Source organism: Giraffa tippelskirchi, chromosome 12 (genome assembly GCF_054371585.1).
Source record: "Giraffa tippelskirchi isolate mGirTip1 chromosome 12, T2T-mGirTip1v1.2.pri, whole genome shotgun sequence".
NCBI lineage: Eukaryota > Metazoa > Chordata > Mammalia > Artiodactyla > Giraffidae > Giraffa > Giraffa tippelskirchi.
Genome location: NC_137286.1, coordinates 68,173,709 through 68,196,362, shown reverse-complemented (window position 1 = coordinate 68,196,362; position 22,654 = coordinate 68,173,709). Strand labels below are relative to the sequence as shown.

The following is a 22,654-nucleotide window of genomic DNA, read 5'->3' as shown; positions in this document are numbered from 1 at the left end:
TGCCTGCCTGCCTGCCTGCCTGCCTGGCTCATCCGTGAGCTGTGACCACCTCCAGGGCAGGACTCCACCTTCTCCTCTCTGTGTACCGTGAATCTGCACACAGTGGGCTTTCAGAACCTTAGGAGACTTGAGCCATTCCCACTCGAGCCAGAACCCTCCCCAGGAAGGAAAACGGCTGTGGAGTCATTTTGGCCCCTGCACTGGTTCCGAAAGCCTGGCGGCTCCTACAGCCTCTACGGTGTGAAGAGGGAGGTCCCTTTTGACAGAGCTTTCCGGCTGTCAGATCTAAGCTGTTGTTTCACTGTCAGCTGTGTCTCTTCCGTTGCAGCCAGGTGGGCCACGCTGCTCCAAAGGGGCTCACAAGCTGAGTGGCAAGGGAGGTATTGAGAGGACAGGGATGGCTACAACGTGCTGCAAACTGAGTGAGGGTCCCCACAATCCTCAGCAAAGGTCTGTGGTGTGCAAGTGGGGAGTAGAGGGCCCCCAAGTTCCAAAGGAAGGGAGGTACTCGGGAGCTAAAGCCCTTGGCTGCTGTGGTAGCAGCTGCAGATGGCAGCTCGTCCACAGTGCACTTCGAATGAGGTCATATGAGCGGGACTCTGGAAATGGCTCCGAAATCAAGAGAAAGGGGTCAGGGTATGTGGGAATCCGGCGGGGGTGGGGGGTGGATGAAGGAAGGTGTCCTTCCTCTCTCCAGTGCAATTTGGTTTGGTGAGTCTCAAAGCTACCAGATGGCACTTCCCAAGTCAGGCCCCCGCAGGAATCAGGGTGGGCTGCGTGCCTCGGCCCCTGCCACAGGGACAAGCCACACCAGTGGCCTCCCTGAGCTCCAATGGCCGGATCTGGGGGTTCTGTCTGGGTGCACATCTCCTTGCTGTGGCCAAGTTCCCCCCTTCTCTGAGCACCAGCTTCATCCTCTCGAATGAGGACATCGATTGCTACCTTGGCACGTTACTCTCTTCATCCTGTGAAGACTCATTAGGCTTATCCTACAATTACTAGCTGGCCCGAAGAGATATCTCCTGAATCCAGATTAAGCTGGAGTCTCCCAGGCTCATCTGGCATGTCTTCCCTGAAGTCTGCCAAAACCCACACCCTTGCATTTCCAGGGACTCCCCTTAGCCAGCTGGGCAGAAAACCCAGCATGGTTCAAACAAGCTGACAGACAAGCGGGAGAGGACTCACGGGCAGACGGCCTCCCTCAGGTCTCGGGTGGAGCTCTGGGACCACAGCAGCAGCGGGCCATCCCAGCGCCTTGGGCTCAGCAGCGCCCTCATTCTCAGGCCGGCGGCTCTGCCCTGAGGGGAGCAGGAAGGTCACCAACTGCCGCAGGCGGACCTCAAGCCCCTCCCACTGCTGGAGCCTGACCTCCCCCGGCCCCACCCCTTCCCCTACCCCAGCAGGACGAGAGCTCGTCTTCCCCTGGCTTCCAACGTGAGGCCCGGCCCTGGGCCCCGATTGGGCACTGCCCCAGTCCGGAGCCAATCACAGTGGCCAGGGAGGTGGAACGCACCGATTGGCCAGGGCCAGGTCATGTGACCATACTCCCCAGGAAACTCAAATATTACCAAGATTCCCTAACAAACCAATGAACAAAATTATCCAGTAAAGGCAAACCGTACATTTTAATGAGGCCAATGTCACAGAAAAAAAAAAAAATCCTTCACAATGAACTGCTCAAGGAAGCTACTAAATAAGCTTTCAGAAAAGTGAAGTCGTTTTTTTTTTTTTTTTTTTTTAATAGGGTGACGGAGAGCTATACCTTTCCCATCTATGTGAATTTAGGTTTAAACTAGATTTCCCTCGGCTATTATATAAGACAAAAAACCCCACATCACCCCCTTTCACTCCCCCCACCCCCAAAAAGTGTTTTAGTCTATTGAATTTTTGTGTCCTCAGTTGTGTCTGATTCACGGCAACTCACGAACTCCACACAGCCAGGCTCTTCCGTCCATGGAATTCAGGGCAATTTTTTCTGTCACAGCAAATGCCCACCCTGGGTGATCCAAAGGCAAGGGCTCAGAGGCTCCTGAGAGACTAACTCCTTTCAGCTGAGCACAGAGCTGGCTCCTCACTGGGATGCCTGTGGCCTGGGGCTCCCAGAGGGGAGAGCAGCACTCGCCCCACCGTGTGGTCACTGCTGGAAGTGCAGGCAGCTCCTCACTCCCCCTTGACAGTGTCCCTGAGGGCAGAACAGTGTGAATCTACTCAAGGTGGAAACGCAAACTCCGATGCAACCAAACTTCCCACAAGGTCTCCAAAACCACTCAGGAACAGGGAATTGGAAACTGCAGGGCATGACATGAATGGAGATGGAGACTTGACACCTTACACCGAGTTCACTTCCAGTTATCCCTAGACAAAGTTTCCATGAAAACTTGTCACAAATCTAGAAGAGCAATGAGCAGAAACCGGACATGTGCTTTGAGTCTTCACACACAAAACGAAAAGGCAGCTCACAAAACAACCCAGAGAATACAGTGGACTTTGCAAAATCAAAGATATCTACTGTGGGAAAGACCTCATTACAAAAGCAAAAGACAGGTCATACATCGCGAGACGAATGAGTGGAAACACAAAGCTTCTCAAGGATGTGTCTCCAAACAGACAAAGAACACCAACACGACAAGCCTGTGAAAACTAGGGAAAGGTCTGAAGGGACAGCAGACTGAGGAAGACACACACAGAGTATCCCGGATGATGTCCAGCACTGAGGGCCTGGAGAAACAACAGTCTAGTTGCACTCCCTCAGGCCTGTGTGACCCTGGATGAGGCCTCTGTTTCCCGGTGGCTCTGAGAGATGGACAGGGAGGAAGGGGAAGAGAAATCACTTGCATTTCTAATACTCACAGCAAAGTCTTCCAATGAGAAGGGAATTATCACCCCCACTGACAATGCCATTCACTGAAGTGATACCCACGAGTCCATCTAACCCAGAAGGGAAGGAAGGACCTGTCCTGACAAAACGGCGAGAGATGGAAGAAGGAAGATCAAGCCCACACCAACCACTGGAAAGAGAAGCTGTGCTCAGGGCTTGAAAGAATTCCTATTGGGAAAATGATGTCACAGCCCCACAAGGCAATCCACAGCTTCGATGCTATTCCTCCCAAAAGGCCAATGCATTTTCGCACCGAACAAAGAATTGCAAAAGGGGTACGGAAACAGAAAAGAGCCTAAATTGTCAATACAATCCGACGAAAAAGCCCCGATACGGACATCCAAGGTTGTGTGAAAGGAAATTAGACGACCAAACTAGGATCCTCAGGAGAGTATCGGAGAAGGCGATGGCGACCCACTCCAGTACTCTTGCCTGGAAAATGCCATGGACGGAGGAGCCTGGTAGGCTGCAGGCCATGGGGTCGCACAGAGTCAGGCACGACTGAAGTGACTTAGCCGCAGCGGCAGCAGCAGGACAGTATGCTATTGGGAATACAACAACACACACAGATCCAGATCGATGGAATAAAGTTGAGGGTCCAGAAACAAACCCCGGCATCCATGGTCAACTCATCTCTGACACAGAAGGGGAGAATATCCAAATGGGAACAAGAAAGCCTCTTCAATAAATGTCCATGGGAAAACCAGACAGCTACATCTGAAGAACGCTATTGGTTTTGATCTCACACCACCTCAATATCGGGGAAAAACCTCACCCTAAAGACTGATATCATGAGATAGCTAGAAAGAAGCGTAGGTCAAAGGCTCCTTAACATCAGAGTCTCCTTGCCATTTGCTGGGCGGAGGTAGAAATGGGTCTCTTCAAGTAAGGGAAAGAGGAAAACGAAGTACGCCAACGGGTTTCCATCCAATGGAACCTCTTCACAACAGAGAAGCTAAGCATTCAGAAATGCAAAAGATAGGAAACGGAACATGAGAGACTCCTTGCAAGTGGTGTATCTGAGAAGGGGTTCATATGGAAAGAGACGAAGAATGCACAGCACTCAGATTCCAAGAAACACCACCACCACCCTTGACCCTTCCCCCATGACCAACTCCGACCTAAAGCCTTTCTCTCCCTCTAACCTATCCCTAAAACATAACCCTCATCTAATCATATACATGTGCATTCCTAGCATCCATCCATCCACACACGAGAGAGAAAGAGGAAGACACAGACTGAATCGAGAAGGGAAAAGAGAGGGACAGAGCCAGAGAGAGACACGGAACCAGAGAGAGGAAAGGAATCGACGGTCCAGACTTTTCATCAATCTGTCTCGAAGGTAGAAGCAACGACAGCGCCCATCCACCCCAGAAGGGGGAAAAGGACGGAAGGTTTGGAGAGGAAAAGACAAGAACGCAGGGAGCCCTTAGAAGCTCAGCCACCCGCAGAAGCCGAGCTGGGACACTTGAACAGAATCTCAATGGAAACAGAGGACCAGAAAGTTGGCTACTCTTTTCTATAAGAGAGGGAGACCTTCGAGTCTTCCTTTCGGTCCTCCAACTTGGATGCGGGGTCTCAAAACAGTCAGGAGGGGGAGTGCCTTTTCCTGGGTACCACGGCGCATCCAGGCCTCGTTCTGCCCCATTCTGTGCTGTGTCAGCCCTGGATGGAGTCTTTCTTTCTGAAGTCTCAGCGCACAAGCTCCACGTGATATCGGCCCCAGGTGGAAAGGCATGGAGCTGCTCGTAGGCCGACAGAACTAGGAAGCAGATGGGAGAATGACCCCCACTCTGCAGATGGAGAGACTGGGGAAACCCTGAGGGGCATACGCTTGTCCAGGGCCACACCACTTATGAGAAGAAGGAGCCTGGTCTGAGAGCAGCGGGGTCCTCGGAGCTCAGGCCCTGGCTGCACCCAGGCCTCCCCAGGGCTGTGGGCTGGGCAGTGTGGCTGTCACTGTGCCTGCACATGGCCTAAGGGGGGTGGTCGAGCAGTCAGAAACCCAGAGATTCCCTTGGGAAGCTTTGGGGAAGGGACCTCAGCACGAACCCCAGGAAATGATGTCACCTGCCGGCAACAGAACCCAACAGAACCCGCAACCCGGGTATCCAGGCCTCCAGAGCGGAGAGGAGCCCCCAGCCAGATCACTTGCTGCCAGGATGTTCTGCTGTTTGCCCCTGCCCAGAGGCCGGGGCCTCGGGAGAGCTCACAGGCAGTGTGCGTGGGCACCCTGTCAACGTTGGCTCAGGGCACCCCCGAGAGGCCTCTGGCCCTTTGCCCGGAGAAACAGAAAGGTAACACGGGGAGCCCCAGGCCGGGCCAGGCCACCTCTCCCATGCCACCCGGAAACACCGGGTCCTTTGCCTGTGTGTGTGGATGCGGGTTTCTCGGGGTGTGTCTCCCTCAAGGAAGCCCAGGCGGATGTGGGGTCAGAAGCCGACGGGCAAGTTGTGTCCACACCCCAGGGGAGAGCAGGCTGGCTGGGATGGGGAGAGTGCGGGCAGCGCCGGCCGCCCAGGCTGGCCTCACACCCTCAGGTGGGTCTCTTTCCTCCCGGGTGGGGATCTGAGCAGACACACGTCTCTGACCCTTCTGGGAAGAGAAGTTCGAGCAGGCAGAAGCAGCGGCTCCACTGGCCAGGCCCAGCTCGGAAAACTCCCAGCACGGCTGGCTGACGGTCACTGTCGTTGCAGAGCTTCCCACGTGATGAGGCCGAGGACGGGGACACCCCGTCCACCTCCCGGAGGGAGGGGTCGGAGCACCACCCCCCCGCCCCTGAGGCCCAGTGCAGGCTCCAGGTGAGCGTGCCCACGGAGGCATCAGCCCCACCGGGGGCGAAGCGGAGGCGGGGAAGGCCTGCTGCCGAGACACCGCCCAGGATACACCCGGCGGCCCAGTCTGAGGCTGCCACGGAGCTCAGCACACCCGGCTCCGACCCGGAGTCCCGAGAACCCCGGCCTCTGAGGCAGCAGGAGGACCTGGAGCCCAGCACGCCAGAGCACAGAGGTGAGGACGCTGGGGCTGGTGCACGGGAGTGTGTGGGGAGGGGGTGCTGAGCTACACAGGGACGAGTCCCCGAAAGATGCTGCTGGGCCTACAGCAAGCGCTGGCCTCACACCCCCACCCCCATCTTGCACACTTCAGTCCCAAAAGACATCCGACCCTGGGTATTCTTTGGGAATCTCTTGGAAGCTTTCTGTCCCGGGATACGCACATGCCAAGGCTGGCCTGTGGGCAAACTTTGCTTCTCCCCCAGCTCTAGCACTGGCCTCCAACTGGAACCAGGCTCCACTTCCCAGACCTGTCCCTACAGAGGTGGTGGCTCCAGGTGCAGGACCCAGGGATCCACCGAGGGCAGATGGAGAACCGAGACTTGCCCTCGCAGAGACACCAGGCCAGCTGGGTTCTGGCCAGCACACCGGGCAGATCGGATCTCCGTGCCTGCAGGACCCCCAGCCCCAGGCACTGATGTCCCACCCCCTCAGCCAGAACCTCCACCTCCACGTGCACCTGTACCTGCTCGGGCTTTGGCAGGAGAACCCGAGGCAGAGGAGGAGTCACCGCCTCGGCAGGGAGAGCCTGCCCTGGCTCCCGCGCAACACCCAGACGCCGACGATGACTCACCCGCCCCTGCAGGAAGAACGAGCCCCCGCTCTGGACAGAGACCCAGAGCCCTTGCCGGAAACACCACGTCCAGGGGAGCGGTCGGCTCTGCCGCCTCCATCCCTGTCGGCTCACCGTGGACGCCGTCAACTCGGTCTGCCCCCAGGGGACATGGAGTTCCTTTCCCCTGAACTGCTTTGCATTTGGTTTGTTTCCACCTTACTGGTGATGTTTTACTTTTTGTATGGTTTCGTGTATTTTTGTTGGTTAAGTTGGGATTAGTAAACTTTTTCATCATTGTTGCAATTTGGGAACACTGTTGTGTGACTCTGGTGATACTGTGTTACCATCACCACTTTGTGGTTTCAGACCCGTTTGATCTTTATGCCCCACCCCCCAACAAAGCCTGGATTCAAGGCAAGCACGCCCTGTTCATCCCTCCCCCCCGATCCTGAACACAATTTCAACTTTTCTTTCTGCATTCCTTCCTATATTCTTGGTGTCCCCAATCAATGACTCTCAGTGAAATGACTGAAGGAGTTTCTTTCGGACTCTCCACCTACTGTAAGACTCCATTGGAGAGTTCTCATTTTTATGTCATTTGAACTAGCCTTTGATAGCTGACAGGACGGTGTACGTCCTTTCAAGATATCATGTGCCAAACGAAGCCCTTTTGGCAAATGCCATCATTATCTCCAGGCAGGCATTGCTGTTTGAAGGGTGACATCTCAGCCAGAAGGCAGAGGCTGAGCTCCTCTTGTTGCACCAGCTCCCAAAAGAAGCCAAGAAAGGGAGCTGGAACAACAAACCACCCCAACGCCCAGGAAAGCGTTCTTCACGACAGAAGGCTAGAAAATGACCCAACAACCTTGTGGCCCAGAACCCCTCTAGAAAAATCACTGTTCCATAAAAAAGAGAAACACGTGGGAAGTTCCAAGGAGAGGCAATGCCCATGGCCAGTGTACTTTAGAGACGGCCTGACCGCTCCGGGGAAGACACGCACCGACGGAACCCCTTGGGAAACAGCAGTGAGAGTCCTCACCGTCGTAAGGGTTTCCTCTGGGGACAACCTGCCCTGGGCACCACATGGGGGAGCAGACCGGCTTCTCTTCCTCTGCCCCCACACCATTCACTCATGAAGGCAGCTCAGGTGTTCTCATGCCCTGCCTGCCTGCCTGCCTGCCTGCCTGGCTCATCCGTGAGCTGTGACCACCTCCAGGGCAGGACTCCACCTTCTCTTCTCTGTGTACCGTGAATCTGCACACAGTGGGCTTTCAGAACCTTAGGAGACTTGAGCCATTCCCACTCGAGCCAGAACCCTCCCCAGGAAGGAAAACGGCTGTGGAGTCATTTTGGCCCCTGCACTGGTTCCGAAAGCCTGGCGGCTCCTACAGCCTCTACGGTGTGAAGAGGGAGGTCCCTTTTGACAGAGCTTTCCGGCTGTCAGATCTAAGCTGTTGTTTCACTGTCAGCTGTGTCTCTTCCGTTGCAGCCAGGTGGGCCACGCTGCTCCAAAGGGGCTCACAAGCTGAGTGGCAAGGGAGGTATTGAGAGGACAGGGATGGCTACAACGTGCTGCAAACTGAGTGAGGGTCCCCACAATCCTCAGCAAAGGTCTGTGGTGTGCAAGTGGGGAGTAGAGGGCCCCCAAGTTCCAAAGGAAGGGAGGTACTCGGGAGCTAAAGCCCTTGGCTGCTGTGGTAGCAGCTGCAGATGGCAGCTCGTCCACAGTGCACTTCGAATGAGGTCATATGAGCGGGACTCTGGAAATGGCTCCGAAATCAAGAGAAAGGGGTCAGGGTATGTGGGAATCCGGCGGGGGTGGGGGGTGGATGAAGGAAGGTGTCCTTCCTCTCTCCAGTGCAATTTGGTTTGGTGAGTCTCAAAGCTACCAGATGGCACTTCCCAAGTCAGGCCCCCGCAGGAATCAGGGTGGGCTGCGTGCCTCGGCCCCTGCCACAGGGACAAGCCACACCAGTGGCCTCCCTGAGCTCCAATGGCCGGATCTGGGGGTTCTGTCTGGGTGCACACCTCCTTGCTGTGGCCAAGTTCCCCCCTTCTCTGAGCACCAGCTTCATCCTCTCGAATGAGGACATCGATTGCTACCTTGGCACGTTACTCTCTTCATCCTGTGAAGACTCATTAGGCTTATCCTACAATTACTAGCTGGCCCGAAGAGATATCTCCTGAATCCAGATTAAGCTGGAGTCTCCCAGGCTCATCTGGCATGTCTTCCCTGAAGTCTGCCAAAACCCACACCCTTGCATTTCCAGGGACTCCCCTTAGCCAGCTGGGCAGAAAACCCAGCATGGTTCAAACAAGCTGACAGACAAGCGGGAGAGGACTCACGGGCAGACGGCCTCCCTCAGGTCTCGGGTGGAGCTCTGGGACCACAGCAGCAGCGGGCCATCCCAGCGCCTTGGGCTCAGCAGCGCCCTCATTCTCAGGCCGGCGGCTCTGCCCTGAGGGGAGCAGGAAGGTCACCAACTGCCGCAGGCGGACCTCAAGCCCCTCCCACTGCTGGAGCCTGACCTCCCCCGGCCCCACCCCTTCCCCTACCCCAGCAGGACGAGAGCTCGTCTTCCCCTGGCTTCCAACGTGAGGCCCGGCCCTGGGCCCCGATTGGGCACTGCCCCAGTCCGGAGCCAATCACAGTGGCCAGGGAGGTGGAACGCACCGATTGGCCAGGGCCAGGTCATGTGACCATACTCCCCAGGAAACTCAAATATTACCAAGATTCCCTAACAAACCAATGAACAAAATTATCCAGTAAAGGCAAACCGTACATTTTAATGAGGCCAATGTCACAGAAAAAAAAAAAAAATCCTTCACAATGAACTGCTCAAGGAAGCTACTAAATAAGCTTTCAGAAAAGTGAAGTCGTTTTTTTTTTTTTTTTTTTTAATAGGGTGACGGAGAGCTATACCTTTCCCATCTATGTGAATTTAGGTTTAAACTAGATTTCCCTCGGCTATTATATAAGACAAAAAACCCCACATCACCCCCTTTCACTCCCCCCACCCCCAAAAAGTGTTTTAGTCTATTGAATTTTTGTGTCCTCAGTTGTGTCTGATTCACGGCAACTCACGAACTCCACACAGCCAGGCTCTTCCGTCCATGGAATTCAGGGCAATTTTTTCTGTCACAGCAAATGCCCACCCTGGGTGATCCAAAGGCAAGGGCTCAGAGGCTCCTGAGAGACTAACTCCTTTCAGCTGAGCACAGAGCTGGCTCCTCACTGGGATGCCTGTGGCCTGGGGCTCCCAGAGGGGAGAGCAGCACTCGCCCCACCGTGTGGTCACTGCTGGAAGTGCAGGCAGCTCCTCACTCCCCCTTGACAGTGTCCCTGAGGGCAGAACAGTGTGAATCTACTCAAGGTGGAAACGCAAAGTCCGATGCAACCAAACTTCCCACAAGGTCTCCAAAACCACTCAGGAACAGGGAATTGGAAACTGCAGGGCATGACATGAATGGAGATGGAGACTTGACACCTTACACCGAGTTCACTTCCAGTTATCCCTAGACAAAGTTTCCATGAAAACTTGTCACAAATCTAGAAGAGCAATGAGCAGAAACCGGACATGTGCTTTGAGTCTTCACACACAAAACGAAAAGGCAGCTCACAAAACAACCCAGAGAATACAGTGGACTTTGCAAAATCAAAGATATCTACTGTGGGAAAGACCTCATTACAAAAGCAAAAGACAGGTCATACATCGCGAGACGAATGAGTGGAAACACAAAGCTTCTCAAGGATGTGTCTCCAAACAGACAAAGAACACCAACACGACAAGCCTGTGAAAACTAGGGAAAGGTCTGAAGGGACAGCAGACTGAGGAAGACACACACAGAGTATCCCGGATGATGTCCAGCACTGAGGGCCTGGAGAAACAACAGTCTAGTTGCACTCCCTCAGGCCTGTGTGACCCTGGATGAGGCCTCTGTTTCCCGGTGGCTCTGAGAGATGGACAGGGAGGAAGGGGAAGAGAAATCACTTGCATTTCTAATACTCACAGCAAAGTCTTCCAATGAGAAGGGAATTATCACCCCCACTGACAATGCCATTCACTGAAGTGATACCCACGAGTCCATCTAACCCAGAAGGGAAGGAAGGACCTGTCCTGACAAAACGGCGAGAGATGGAAGAAGGAAGATCAAGCCCACACCAACCACTGGAAAGAGAAGCTGTGCTCAGGGCTTGAAAGAATTCCTATTGGGAAAATGATGTCACAGCCCCACAAGGCAATCCACAGCTTCGATGCTATTCCTCCCAAAAGGCCAATGCATTTTCGCACCGAACAAAGAATTGCAAAAGGGGTACGGAGACAGAAAAGAGCCTAAATTGTCAATACAATCCGACGAAAAAGCCCCGATACGGACATCCAAGGTTGTGTGAAAGGAAATTAGACGACCAAACTAGGATCCTCAGGAGAGTATCGGAGAAGGCGATGGCGACCCACTCCAGTACTCTTGCCTGGAAAATGCCATGGACGGAGGAGCCTGGTAGGCTGCAGGCCATGGGGTCGCACAGAGTCAGGCACGACTGAAGTGACTTAGCCGCAGCGGCAGCAGCAGGACAGTATGCTATTGGGAATACAACAACACACACAGATCCAGATCGATGGAATAAAGTTGAGGGTCCAGAAACAAACCCCGGCATCCATGGTCAACTCATCTCTGACACAGAAGGGGAGAATATCCAAATGGGAACAAGAAAGCCTCTTCAATAAATGTCCATGGGAAAACCAGACAGCTACATCTGAAGAACGCTATTGGTTTTGATCTCACACCACCTCAATATCGGGGAAAAACCTCACCCTAAAGACTGATATCATGAGATAGCTAGAAAGAAGCGTAGGTCAAAGGCTCCTTAACATCAGAGTCTCCTTGCCATTTGCTGGGCGGAGGTAGAAATGGGTCTCTTCAAGTAAGGGAAAGAGGAAAACGAAGTACGCCAACGGGTTTCCATCCAATGGAACCTCTTCACAACAGAGAAGCTAAGCATTCAGAAATGCAAAAGATAGGAAACGGAACATGAGAGACTCCTTGCAAGTGGTGTATCTGAGAAGGGGTTCATATGGAAAGAGACGAAGAATGCACAGCACTCAGATTCCAAGAAACACCACCACCACCCTTGACCCTTCCCCCATGACCAACTCCGACCTAAAGCCTTTCTCTCCCTCTAACCTATCCCTAAAACATAACCCTCATCTAATCATATACATGTGCATTCCTAGCATCCATCCATCCACACACGAGAGAGAAAGAGGAAGACACAGACTGAATCGAGAAGGGAAAAGAGAGGGACAGAGCCAGAGAGAGACACGGAACCAGAGAGAGGAAAGGAATCGACGGTCCAGACTTTTCATCAATCTGTCTCGAAGGTAGAAGCAACGACAGCGCCCATCCACCCCAGAAGGGGGAAAAGGACGGAAGGTTTGGAGAGGAAAAGACAAGAACGCAGGGAGCCCTTAGAAGCTCAGCCACCCGCAGAAGCCGAGCTGGGACACTTGAACAGAATCTCAATGGAAACAGAGGACCAGAAAGTTGGCTACTCTTTTCTATAAGAGAGGGAGACCTTCGAGTCTTCCTTTCGGTCCTCCAACTTGGATGCGGGGTCTCAAAACAGTCAGGAGGGGGAGTGCCTTTTCCTGGGTACCACGGCGCATCCAGGCCTCGTTCTGCCCCATTCTGTGCTGTGTCAGCCCTGGATGGAGTCTTTCTTTCTGAAGTCTCAGCGCACAAGCTCCACGTGATATCGGCCCCAGGTGGAAAGGCATGGAGCTGCTCGTAGGCCGACAGAACTAGGAAGCAGATGGGAGAATGACCCCCACTCTGCAGATGGAGAGACTGGGGAAACCCTGAGGGGCATACGCTTGTCCAGGGCCACACCACTTATGAGAAGAAGGAGCCTGGTCTGAGAGCAGCGGGGTCCTCGGAGCTCAGGCCCTGGCTGCACCCAGGCCTCCCCAGGGCTGTGGGCTGGGCAGTGTGGCTGTCACTGTGCCTGCACATGGCCTAAGGGGGGTGGTCGAGCAGTCAGAAACCCAGAGATTCCCTTGGGAAGCTTTGGGGAAGGGACCTCAGCACGAACCCCAGGAAATGATGTCACCTGCCGGCAACAGAACCCAACAGAACCCGCAACCCGGGTATCCAGGCCTCCAGAGCGGAGAGGAGCCCCCAGCCAGATCACTTGCTGCCAGGATGTTCTGCTGTTTGCCCCTGCCCAGAGGCCGGGGCCTCAGGAGAGCTCACAGGCAGTGTGCGTGGGCACCCTGTCAACGTTGGCTCAGGGCACCCCCGAGAGGCCTCTGGCCCTTTGCCCGGAGAAACAGAAAGGTAACACGGGGAGCCCCAGGCCGGGCCAGGCCACCTCTCCCATGCCACCCGGAAACACCGGGTCCTTTGCCTGTGTGTGTGGATGCGGGTTTCTCGGGGTGTGTCTCCCTCAAGGAAGCCCAGGCGGATGTGGGGTCAGAAGCCGACGGGCAAGTTGTGTCCACACCCCAGGGGAGAGCAGGCTGGCTGGGATGGGGAGAGTGCGGGCAGCGCCGGCCGCCCAGGCTGGCCTCACACCCTCAGGTGGGTCTCTTTCCTCCCGGGTGGGGATCTGAGCAGACACACGTCTCTGACCCTTCTGGGAAGAGAAGTTCGAGCAGGCAGAAGCAGCGGCTCCACTGGCCAGGCCCAGCTCGGAAAAGTCCCAGCACGGCTGGCTGACGGTCACTGTCGTTGCAGAGCTTCCCACGTGATGAGGCCGAGGACGGGGACACCCCGTCCACCTCCCGGAGGGAGGGGTCGGAGCACCACCCCCCCGCCCCTGAGGCCCAGTGCAGGCTCCAGGTGAGCGTGCCCACGGAGGCATCAGCCCCACCGGGGGCGAAGCGGAGGCGGGGAAGGCCTGCTGCCGAGACACCGCCCAGGATACACCCGGCGGCCCAGTCTGAGGCTGCCACGGAGCTCAGCACACCCGGCTCCGACCCGGAGTCCCGAGAACCCCGGCCTCTGAGGCAGCAGGAGGACCTGGAGCCCAGCACGCCAGAGCACAGAGGTGAGGACGCTGGGGCTGGTGCACGGGAGTGTGTGGGGAGGGGGTGCTGAGCTACACAGGGACGAGTCCCCGAAAGATGCTGCTGGGCCTACAGCAAGCGCTGGCCTCACACCCCCACCCCCATCTTGCACACTTCAGTCCCAAAAGACATCCGACCCTGGGTATTCTTTGGGAATCTCTTGGAAGCTTTCTGTCCCGGGATACGCACATGCCAAGGCTGGCCTGTGGGCAAACTTTGCTTCTCCCCCAGCTCTAGCACTGGCCTCCAACTGGAACCAGGCTCCACTTCCCAGACCTGTCCCTACAGAGGTGGTGGCTCCAGGTGCAGGACCCAGGGATCCACCGAGGGCAGATGGAGAACCGAGACTTGCCCTCGCAGAGACACCAGGCCAGCTGGGTTCTGGCCAGCACACCGGGCAGATCGGATCTCCGTGCCTGCAGGACCCCCAGCCCCAGGCACTGATGTCCCACCCCCTCAGCCAGAACCTCCACCTCCACGTGCACCTGTACCTGCTCGGGCTTTGGCAGGAGAACCCGAGGCAGAGGAGGAGTCACCGCCTCGGCAGGGAGAGCCTGCCCTGGCTCCCGCGCAACACCCAGACGCCGACGATGACTCACCCGCCCCTGCAGGAAGAACGAGCCCCCGCTCTGGACAGAGACCCAGAGCCCTTGCCGGAAACACCACGTCCAGGGGAGCGGTCGGCTCTGCCGCCTCCATCCCTGTCGGCTCACCGTGGACGCCGTCAACTCGGTCTGCCCCCAGGGGACATGGAGTTCCTTTCCCCTGAACTGCTTTGCATTTGGTTTGTTTCCACCTTACTGGTGATGTTTTACTTTTTGTATGGTTTCGTGTATTTTTGTTGGTTAAGTTGGGATTAGTAAACTTTTTCATCATTGTTGCAATTTGGGAACACTGTTGTGTGACTCTGGTGATACTGTGTTACCATCACCACTTTGTGGTTTCAGACCCGTTTGATCTTTATGCCCCACCCCCCAACAAAGCCTGGATTCAAGGCAAGCACGCCCTGTTCATCCCTCCCCCCCGATCCTGAACACAATTTCAACTTTTCTTTCTGCATTCCTTCCTATATTCTTGGTGTCCCCAATCAATGACTCTCAGTGAAATGACTGAAGGAGTTTCTTTCGGACTCTCCACCTACTGTAAGACTCCATTGGAGAGTTCTCATTTTTATGTCATTTGAACTAGCCTTTGATAGCTGACAGGACGGTGTACGTCCTTTCAAGATATCATGTGCCAAACGAAGCCCTTTTGGCAAATGCCATCATTATCTCCAGGCAGGCATTGCTGTTTGAAGGGTGACATCTCAGCCAGAAGGCAGAGGCTGAGCTCCTCTTGTTGCACCAGCTCCCAAAAGAAGCCAAGAAAGGGAGCTGGAACAACAAACCACCCCAACGCCCAGGAAAGCGTTCTTCACGACAGAAGGCTAGAAAATGACCCAACAACCTTGTGGCCCAGAACCCCTCTAGAAAAATCACTGTTCCATAAAAAAGAGAAACACGTGGGAAGTTCCAAGGAGAGGCAATGCCCATGGCCAGTGTACTTTAGAGACGGCCTGACCGCTCCGGGGAAGACACGCACCGACGGAACCCCTTGGGAAACAGCAGTGAGAGTCCTCACCGTCGTAAGGGTTTCCTCTGGGGACAACCTGCCCTGGGCACCACATGGGGGAGCAGACCGGCTTCTCTTCCTCTGCCCCCACACCATTCACTCATGAAGGCAGCTCAGGTGTTCTCATGCCCTGCCTGCCTGCCTGCCTGCCTGCCTGGCTCATCCGTGAGCTGTGACCACCTCCAGGGCAGGACTCCACCTTCTCCTCTCTGTGTACCGTGAATCTGCACACAGTGGGCTTTCAGAACCTTAGGAGACTTGAGCCATTCCCACTCGAGCCAGAACCCTCCCCAGGAAGGAAAACGGCTGTGGAGTCATTTTGGCCCCTGCACTGGTTCCGAAAGCCTGGCGGCTCCTACAGCCTCTACGGTGTGAAGAGGGAGGTCCCTTTTGACAGAGCTTTCCGGCTGTCAGATCTAAGCTGTTGTTTCACTGTCAGCTGTGTCTCTTCCGTTGCAGCCAGGTGGGCCACGCTGCTCCAAAGGGGCTCACAAGCTGAGTGGCAAGGGAGGTATTGAGAGGACAGGGATGGCTACAACGTGCTGCAAACTGAGTGAGGGTCCCCACAATCCTCAGCAAAGGTCTGTGGTGTGCAAGTGGGGAGTAGAGGGCCCCCAAGTTCCAAAGGAAGGGAGGTACTCGGGAGCTAAAGCCCTTGGCTGCTGTGGTAGCAGCTGCAGATGGCAGCTCGTCCACAGTGCACTTCGAATGAGGTCATATGAGCGGGACTCTGGAAATGGCTCCGAAATCAAGAGAAAGGGGTCAGGGTATGTGGGAATCCGGCGGGGGTGGGGGGTGGATGAAGGAAGGTGTCCTTCCTCTCTCCAGTGCAATTTGGTTTGGTGAGTCTCAAAGCTACCAGATGGCACTTCCCAAGTCAGGCCCCCGCAGGAATCAGGGTGGGCTGCGTGCCTCGGCCCCTGCCACAGGGACAAGCCACACCAGTGGCCTCCCTGAGCTCCAATGGCCGGATCTGGGGGTTCTGTCTGGGTGCACACCTCCTTGCTGTGGCCAAGTTCCCCCCTTCTCTGAGCACCAGCTTCATCCTCTCGAATGAGGACATCGATTGCTACCTTGGCACGTTACTCTCTTCATCCTGTGAAGACTCATTAGGCTTATCCTACAATTACTAGCTGGCCCGAAGAGATATCTCCTGAATCCAGATTAAGCTGGAGTCTCCCAGGCTCATCTGGCATGTCTTCCCTGAAGTCTGCCAAAACCCACACCCTTGCATTTCCAGGGACTCCCCTTAGCCAGCTGGGCAGAAAACCCAGCATGGTTCAAACAAGCTGACAGACAAGCGGGAGAGGACTCACGGGCAGACGGCCTCCCTCAGGTCTCGGGTGGAGCTCTGGGACCACAGCAGCAGCGGGCCATCCCAGCGCCTTGGGCTCAGCAGCGCCCTCATTCTCAGGCCGGCGGCTCTGCCCTGAGGGGAGCAGGAAGGTCACCAACTGCCGCAGGCGGACCTCAAGCCCCTCCCACTGCTGGAGCCTGACCTCCCCCGGCCCCACCCCTTCCCCTACCCCAGCAGGACGAGAGCTCGTCTTCCCCTGGCTTCCAACGTGAGGCCCGGCCCTGGGCCCCGATTGGGCACTGCCCCAGTCCGGAGCCAATCACAGTGGCCAGGGAGGTGGAACGCACCGATTGGCCAGGGCCAGGTCATGTGACCATACTCCCCAGGAAACTCAAATATTACCAAGATTCCCTAACAAACCAATGAACAAAATTATCCAGTAAAGGCAAACCGTACATTTTAATGAGGCCAATGTCACAGAAAAAAAAAAAAAATCCTTCACAATGAACTGCTCAAGGAAGCTACTAAATAAGCTTTCAGAAAAGTGAAGTCGTTTTTTTTTTTTTTTTTTTTAATAGGGTGACGGAGAGCTATACCTTTCCCATCTATGTGAATTTAGGTTTAAACTAGATTTCCCTCGGCTATTATATAAGACAAAAAACCCCACATCACCCCCTTTCACTCCCCCCACCCCCAAAAAGTGTTTTAGTCTATTGAATTTTTGTGTCCTCAGTTGTGTCTGATTCACGGCAACTCACGAACTCCACACAGCCAGGCTCTTCCGTCCATGGAATTCAGGGCAATTTTTTCTGTCACAGCAAATGCCCACCCTGGGTGATCCAAAGGCAAGGGCTCAGAGGCTCCTGAGAGACTAACTCCTTTCAGCTGAGCACAGAGCTGGCTCCTCACTGGGATGCCTGTGGCCTGGGGCTCCCAGAGGGGAGAGCAGCACTCGCCCCACCGTGTGGTCACTGCTGGAAGTGCAGGCAGCTCCTCACTCCCCCTTGACAGTGTCCCTGAGGGCAGAACAGTGTGAATCTACTCAAGGTGGAAACGCAAAGTCCGATGCAACCAAACTTCCCACAAGGTCTCCAAAACCACTCAGGAACAGGGAATTGGAAACTGCAGGGCATGACATGAATGGAGATGGAGACTTGACACCTTACACCGAGTTCACTTCCAGTTATCCCTAGACAAAGTTTCCATGAAAACTTGTCACAAATCTAGAAGAGCAATGAGCAGAAACCGGACATGTGCTTTGAGTCTTCACACACAAAACGAAAAGGCAGCTCACAAAACAACCCAGAGAATACAGTGGACTTTGCAAAATCAAAGATATCTACTGTGGGAAAGACCTCATTACAAAAGCAAAAGACAGGTCATACATCGCGAGACGAATGAGTGGAAACACAAAGCTTCTCAAGGATGTGTCTCCAAACAGACAAAGAACACCAACACGACAAGCCTGTGAAAACTAGGGAAAGGTCTGAAGGGACAGCAGACTGAGGAAGACACACACAGAGTATCCCGGATGATGTCCAGCACTGAGGGCCTGGAGAAACAACAGTCTAGTTGCACTCCCTCAGGCCTGTGTGACCCTGGATGAGGCCTCTGTTTCCCGGTGGCTCTGAGAGATGGACAGGGAGGAAGGGGAAGAGAAATCACTTGCATTTCTAATACTCACAGCAAAGTCTTCCAATGAGAAGGGAATTATCACCCCCACTGACAATGCCATTCACTGAAGTGATACCCACGAGTCCATCTAACCCAGAAGGGAAGGAAGGACCTGTCCTGACAAAACGGCGAGAGATGGAAGAAGGAAGATCAAGCCCACACCAACCACTGGAAAGAGAAGCTGTGCTCAGGGCTTGAAAGAATTCCTATTGGGAAAATGATGTCACAGCCCCACAAGGCAATCCACAGCTTCGATGCTATTCCTCCCAAAAGGCCAATGCATTTTCGCACCGAACAAAGAATTGCAAAAGGGGTACGGAGACAGAAAAGAGCCTAAATTGTCAATACAATCCGACGAAAAAGCCCCGATACGGACATCCAAGGTTGTGTGAAAGGAAATTAGACGACCAAACTAGGATCCTCAGGAGAGTATCGGAGAAGGCGATGGCGACCCACTCCAGTACTCTTGCCTGGAAAATGCCATGGACGGAGGAGCCTGGTAGGCTGCAGGCCATGGGGTCGCACAGAGTCAGGCACGACTGAAGTGACTTAGCCGCAGCGGCAGCAGCAGGACAGTATGCTATTGGGAATACAACAACACACACAGATCCAGATCGATGGAATAAAGTTGAGGGTCCAGAAACAAACCCCGGCATCCATGGTCAACTCATCTCTGACACAGAAGGGGAGAATATCCAAATGGGAACAAGAAAGCCTCTTCAATAAATGTCCATGGGAAAACCAGACAGCTACATCTGAAGAACGCTATTGGTTTTGATCTCACACCACCTCAATATCGGGGAAAAACCTCACCCTAAAGACTGATATCATGAGATAGCTAGAAAGAAGCGTAGGTCAAAGGCTCCTTAACATCAGAGTCTCCTTGCCATTTGCTGGGCGGAGGTAGAAATGGGTCTCTTCAAGTAAGGGAAAGAGGAAAACGAAGTACGCCAACGGGTTTCCATCCAATGGAACCTCTTCACAACAGAGAAGCTAAGCATTCAGAAATGCAAAAGATAGGAAACGGAACATGAGAGACTCCTTGCAAGTGGTGTATCTGAGAAGGGGTTCATATGGAAAGAGACGAAGAATGCACAGCACTCAGATTCCAAGAAACACCACCACCACCCTTGACCCTTCCCCCATGACCAACTCCGACCTAAAGCCTTTCTCTCCCTCTAACCTATCCCTAAAACATAACCCTCATCTAATCATATACATGTGCATTCCTAGCATCCATCCATCCACACACGAGAGAGAAAGAGGAAGACACAGACTGAATCGAGAAGGGAAAAGAGAGGGACAGAGCCAGAGAGAGACACGGAACCAGAGAGAGGAAAGGAATCGACGGTCCAGACTTTTCATCAATCTGTCTCGAAGGTAGAAGCAACGACAGCGCCCATCCACCCCAGAAGGGGGAAAAGGACGGAAGGTTTGGAGAGGAAAAGACAAGAACGCAGGGAGCCCTTAGAAGCTCAGCCACCCGCAGAAGCCGAGCTGGGACACTTGAACAGAATCTCAATGGAAACAGAGGACCAGAAAGTTGGCTACTCTTTTCTATAAGAGAGGGAGACCTTCGAGTCTTCCTTTCGGTCCTCCAACTTGGATGCGGGGTCTCAAAACAGTCAGGAGGGGGAGTGCCTTTTCCTGGGTACCACGGCGCATCCAGGCCTCGTTCTGCCCCATTCTGTGCTGTGTCAGCCCTGGATGGAGTCTTTCTTTCTGAAGTCTCAGCGCACAAGCTCCACGTGATATCGGCCCCAGGTGGAAAGGCATGGAGCTGCTCGTAGGCCGACAGAACTAGGAAGCAGATGGGAGAATGACCCCCACTCTGCAGATGGAGAGACTGGGGAAACCCTGAGGGGCATACGCTTGTCCAGGGCCACACCACTTATGAGAAGAAGGAGCCTGGTCTGAGAGCAGCGGGGTCCTCGGAGCTCAGGCCCTGGCTGCACCCAGGCCTCCCCAGGGCTGTGGGCTGGGCAGTGTGGCTGTCACTGTGCCTGCACATGGCCTAAGGGGGGTGGTCGAGCAGTCAGAAACCCAGAGATTCCCTTGGGAAGCTTTGGGGAAGGGACCTCAGCACGAACCCCAGGAAATGATGTCACCTGCCGGCAACAGAACCCAACAGAACCCGCAACCCGGGTATCCAGGCCTCCAGAGCGGAGAGGAGCCCCCAGCCAGATCACTTGCTGCCAGGATGTTCTGCTGTTTGCCCCTGCCCAGAGGCCGGGGCCTCAGGAGAGCTCACAGGCAGTGTGCGTGGGCACCCTGTCAACGTTGGCTCAGGGCACCCCCGAGAGGCCTCTGGCCCTTTGCCCGGAGAAACAGAAAGGTAACACGGGGAGCCCCAGGCCGGGCCAGGCCACCTCTCCCATGCCACCCGGAAACACCGGGTCCTTTGCCTGTGTGTGTGGATGCGGGTTTCTCGGGGTGTGTCTCCCTCAAGGAAGCCCAGGCGGATGTGGGGTCAGAAGCCGACGGGCAAGTTGTGTCCACACCCCAGGGGAGAGCAGGCTGGCTGGGATGGGGAGAGTGCGGGCAGCGCCGGCCGCCCAGGCTGGCCTCACACCCTCAGGTGGGTCTCTTTCCTCCCGGGTGGGGATCTGAGCAGACACACGTCTCTGACCCTTCTGGGAAGAGAAGTTCGAGCAGGCAGAAGCAGCGGCTCCACTGGCCAGGCCCAGCTCGGAAAAGTCCCAGCACGGCTGGCTGACGGTCACTGTCGTTGCAGAGCTTCCCACGTGATGAGGCCGAGGACGGGGACACCCCGTCCACCTCCCGGAGGGAGGGGTCGGAGCACCACCCCCCCGCCCCTGAGGCCCAGTGCAGGCTCCAGGTGAGCGTGCCCACGGAGGCATCAGCCCCACCGGGGGCGAAGCGGAGGCGGGGAAGGCCTGCTGCCGAGACACCGCCCAGGATACACCCGGCGGCCCAGTCTGAGGCTGCCACGGAGCTCAGCACACCCGGCTCCGACCCGGAGTCCCGAGAACCCCGGCCTCTGAGGCAGCAGGAGGACCTGGAGCCCAGCACGCCAGAGCACAGAGGTGAGGACGCTGGGGCTGGTGCACGGGAGTGTGTGGGGAGGGGGTGCTGAGCTACACAGGGACGAGTCCCCGAAAGATGCTGCTGGGCCTACAGCAAGCGCTGGCCTCACACCCCCACCCCCATCTTGCACACTTCAGTCCCAAAAGACATCCGACCCTGGGTATTCTTTGGGAATCTCTTGGAAGCTTTCTGTCCCGGGATACGCACATGCCAAGGCTGGCCTGTGGGCAAACTTTGCTTCTCCCCCAGCTCTAGCACTGGCCTCCAACTGGAACCAGGCTCCACTTCCCAGACCTGTCCCTACAGAGGTGGTGGCTCCAGGTGCAGGACCCAGGGATCCACCGAGGGCAGATGGAGAACCGAGACTTGCCCTCGCAGAGACACCAGGCCAGCTGGGTTCTGGCCAGCACACCGGGCAGATCGGATCTCCGTGCCTGCAGGACCCCCAGCCCCAGGCACTGATGTCCCACCCCCTCAGCCAGAACCTCCACCTCCACGTGCACCTGTACCTGCTCGGGCTTTGGCAGGAGAACCCGAGGCAGAGGAGGAGTCACCGCCTCGGCAGGGAGAGCCTGCCCTGGCTCCCGCGCAACACCCAGACGCCGACGATGACTCACCCGCCCCTGCAGGAAGAACGAGCCCCCGCTCTGGACAGAGACCCAGAGCCCTTGCCGGAAACACCACGTCCAGGGGAGCGGTCGGCTCTGCCGCCTCCATCCCTGTCGGCTCACCGTGGACGCCGTCAACTCGGTCTGCCCCCAGGGGACATGGAGTTCCTTTCCCCTGAACTGCTTTGCATTTGGTTTGTTTCCACCTTACTGGTGATGTTTTACTTTTTGTATGGTTTCGTGTATTTTTGTTGGTTAAGTTGGGATTAGTAAACTTTTTCATCATTGTTGCAATTTGGGAACACTGTTGTGTGACTCTGGTGATACTGTGTTACCATCACCACTTTGTGGTTTCAGACCCGTTTGATCTTTATGCCCCACCCCCCAACAAAGCCTGGATTCAAGGCAAGCACGCCCTGTTCATCCCTCCCCCCCGATCCTGAACACAATTTCAACTTTTCTTTCTGCATTCCTTCCTATATTCTTGGTGTCCCCAATCAATGACTCTCAGTGAAATGACTGAAGGAGTTTCTTTCGGACTCTCCACCTACTGTAAGACTCCATTGGAGAGTTCTCATTTTTATGTCATTTGAACTAGCCTTTGATAGCTGACAGGACGGTGTACGTCCTTTCAAGATATCATGTGCCAAACGAAGCCCTTTTGGCAAATGCCATCATTATCTCCAGGCAGGCATTGCTGTTTGAAGGGTGACATCTCAGCCAGAAGGCAGAGGCTGAGCTCCTCTTGTTGCACCAGCTCCCAAAAGAAGCCAAGAAAGGGAGCTGGAACAACAAACCACCCCAACGCCCAGGAAAGCGTTCTTCACGACAGAAGGCTAGAAAATGACCCAACAACCTTGTG

General features: G+C 55.2%; 3 protein-coding genes across 3 annotated transcripts; all 3 read left to right on the top strand.

Annotated features, from left to right (window-relative positions):
* Nucleotides 1–1,724: 1,724 nt before the first annotated feature.
* On the top strand, nt 1,725–6,796 carry LOC145529896 (uncharacterized). The gene is made up of 3 exons (XM_081550658.1): nt 1,725–5,175; nt 5,575–5,887; nt 6,138–6,796. Exons 1-3 carry the CDS (start codon nt 4,939–4,941, stop codon nt 6,764–6,766), a joined length of 1,179 nt encoding a protein of 392 aa, XP_081406784.1. The 5' UTR covers nt 1,725–4,938; the 3' UTR covers nt 6,767–6,796.
* A 4,241-nt stretch (nt 6,797–11,037) lies between these two features.
* Nucleotides 11,038–14,438, top strand: LOC145529863 (uncharacterized). The gene is made up of 3 exons (XM_081550628.1): nt 11,038–12,823; nt 13,223–13,535; nt 13,786–14,438. The coding sequence occupies exons 1-3, from the start codon at nt 12,587–12,589 to the stop codon at nt 14,412–14,414; spliced, it is 1,179 nt and encodes a 392-aa protein (XP_081406754.1). The 5' UTR covers nt 11,038–12,586; the 3' UTR covers nt 14,415–14,438.
* A 4,247-nt stretch (nt 14,439–18,685) lies between these two features.
* Nucleotides 18,686–22,086, top strand: LOC145529851 (uncharacterized). Its single transcript, XM_081550613.1, has 3 exons — nt 18,686–20,471; nt 20,871–21,183; nt 21,434–22,086. The coding sequence occupies exons 1-3, from the start codon at nt 20,235–20,237 to the stop codon at nt 22,060–22,062; spliced, it is 1,179 nt and encodes a 392-aa protein (XP_081406739.1). The 5' UTR covers nt 18,686–20,234; the 3' UTR covers nt 22,063–22,086.
* The last annotated feature ends 568 nt before the right edge of the window (nt 22,087–22,654 follow it).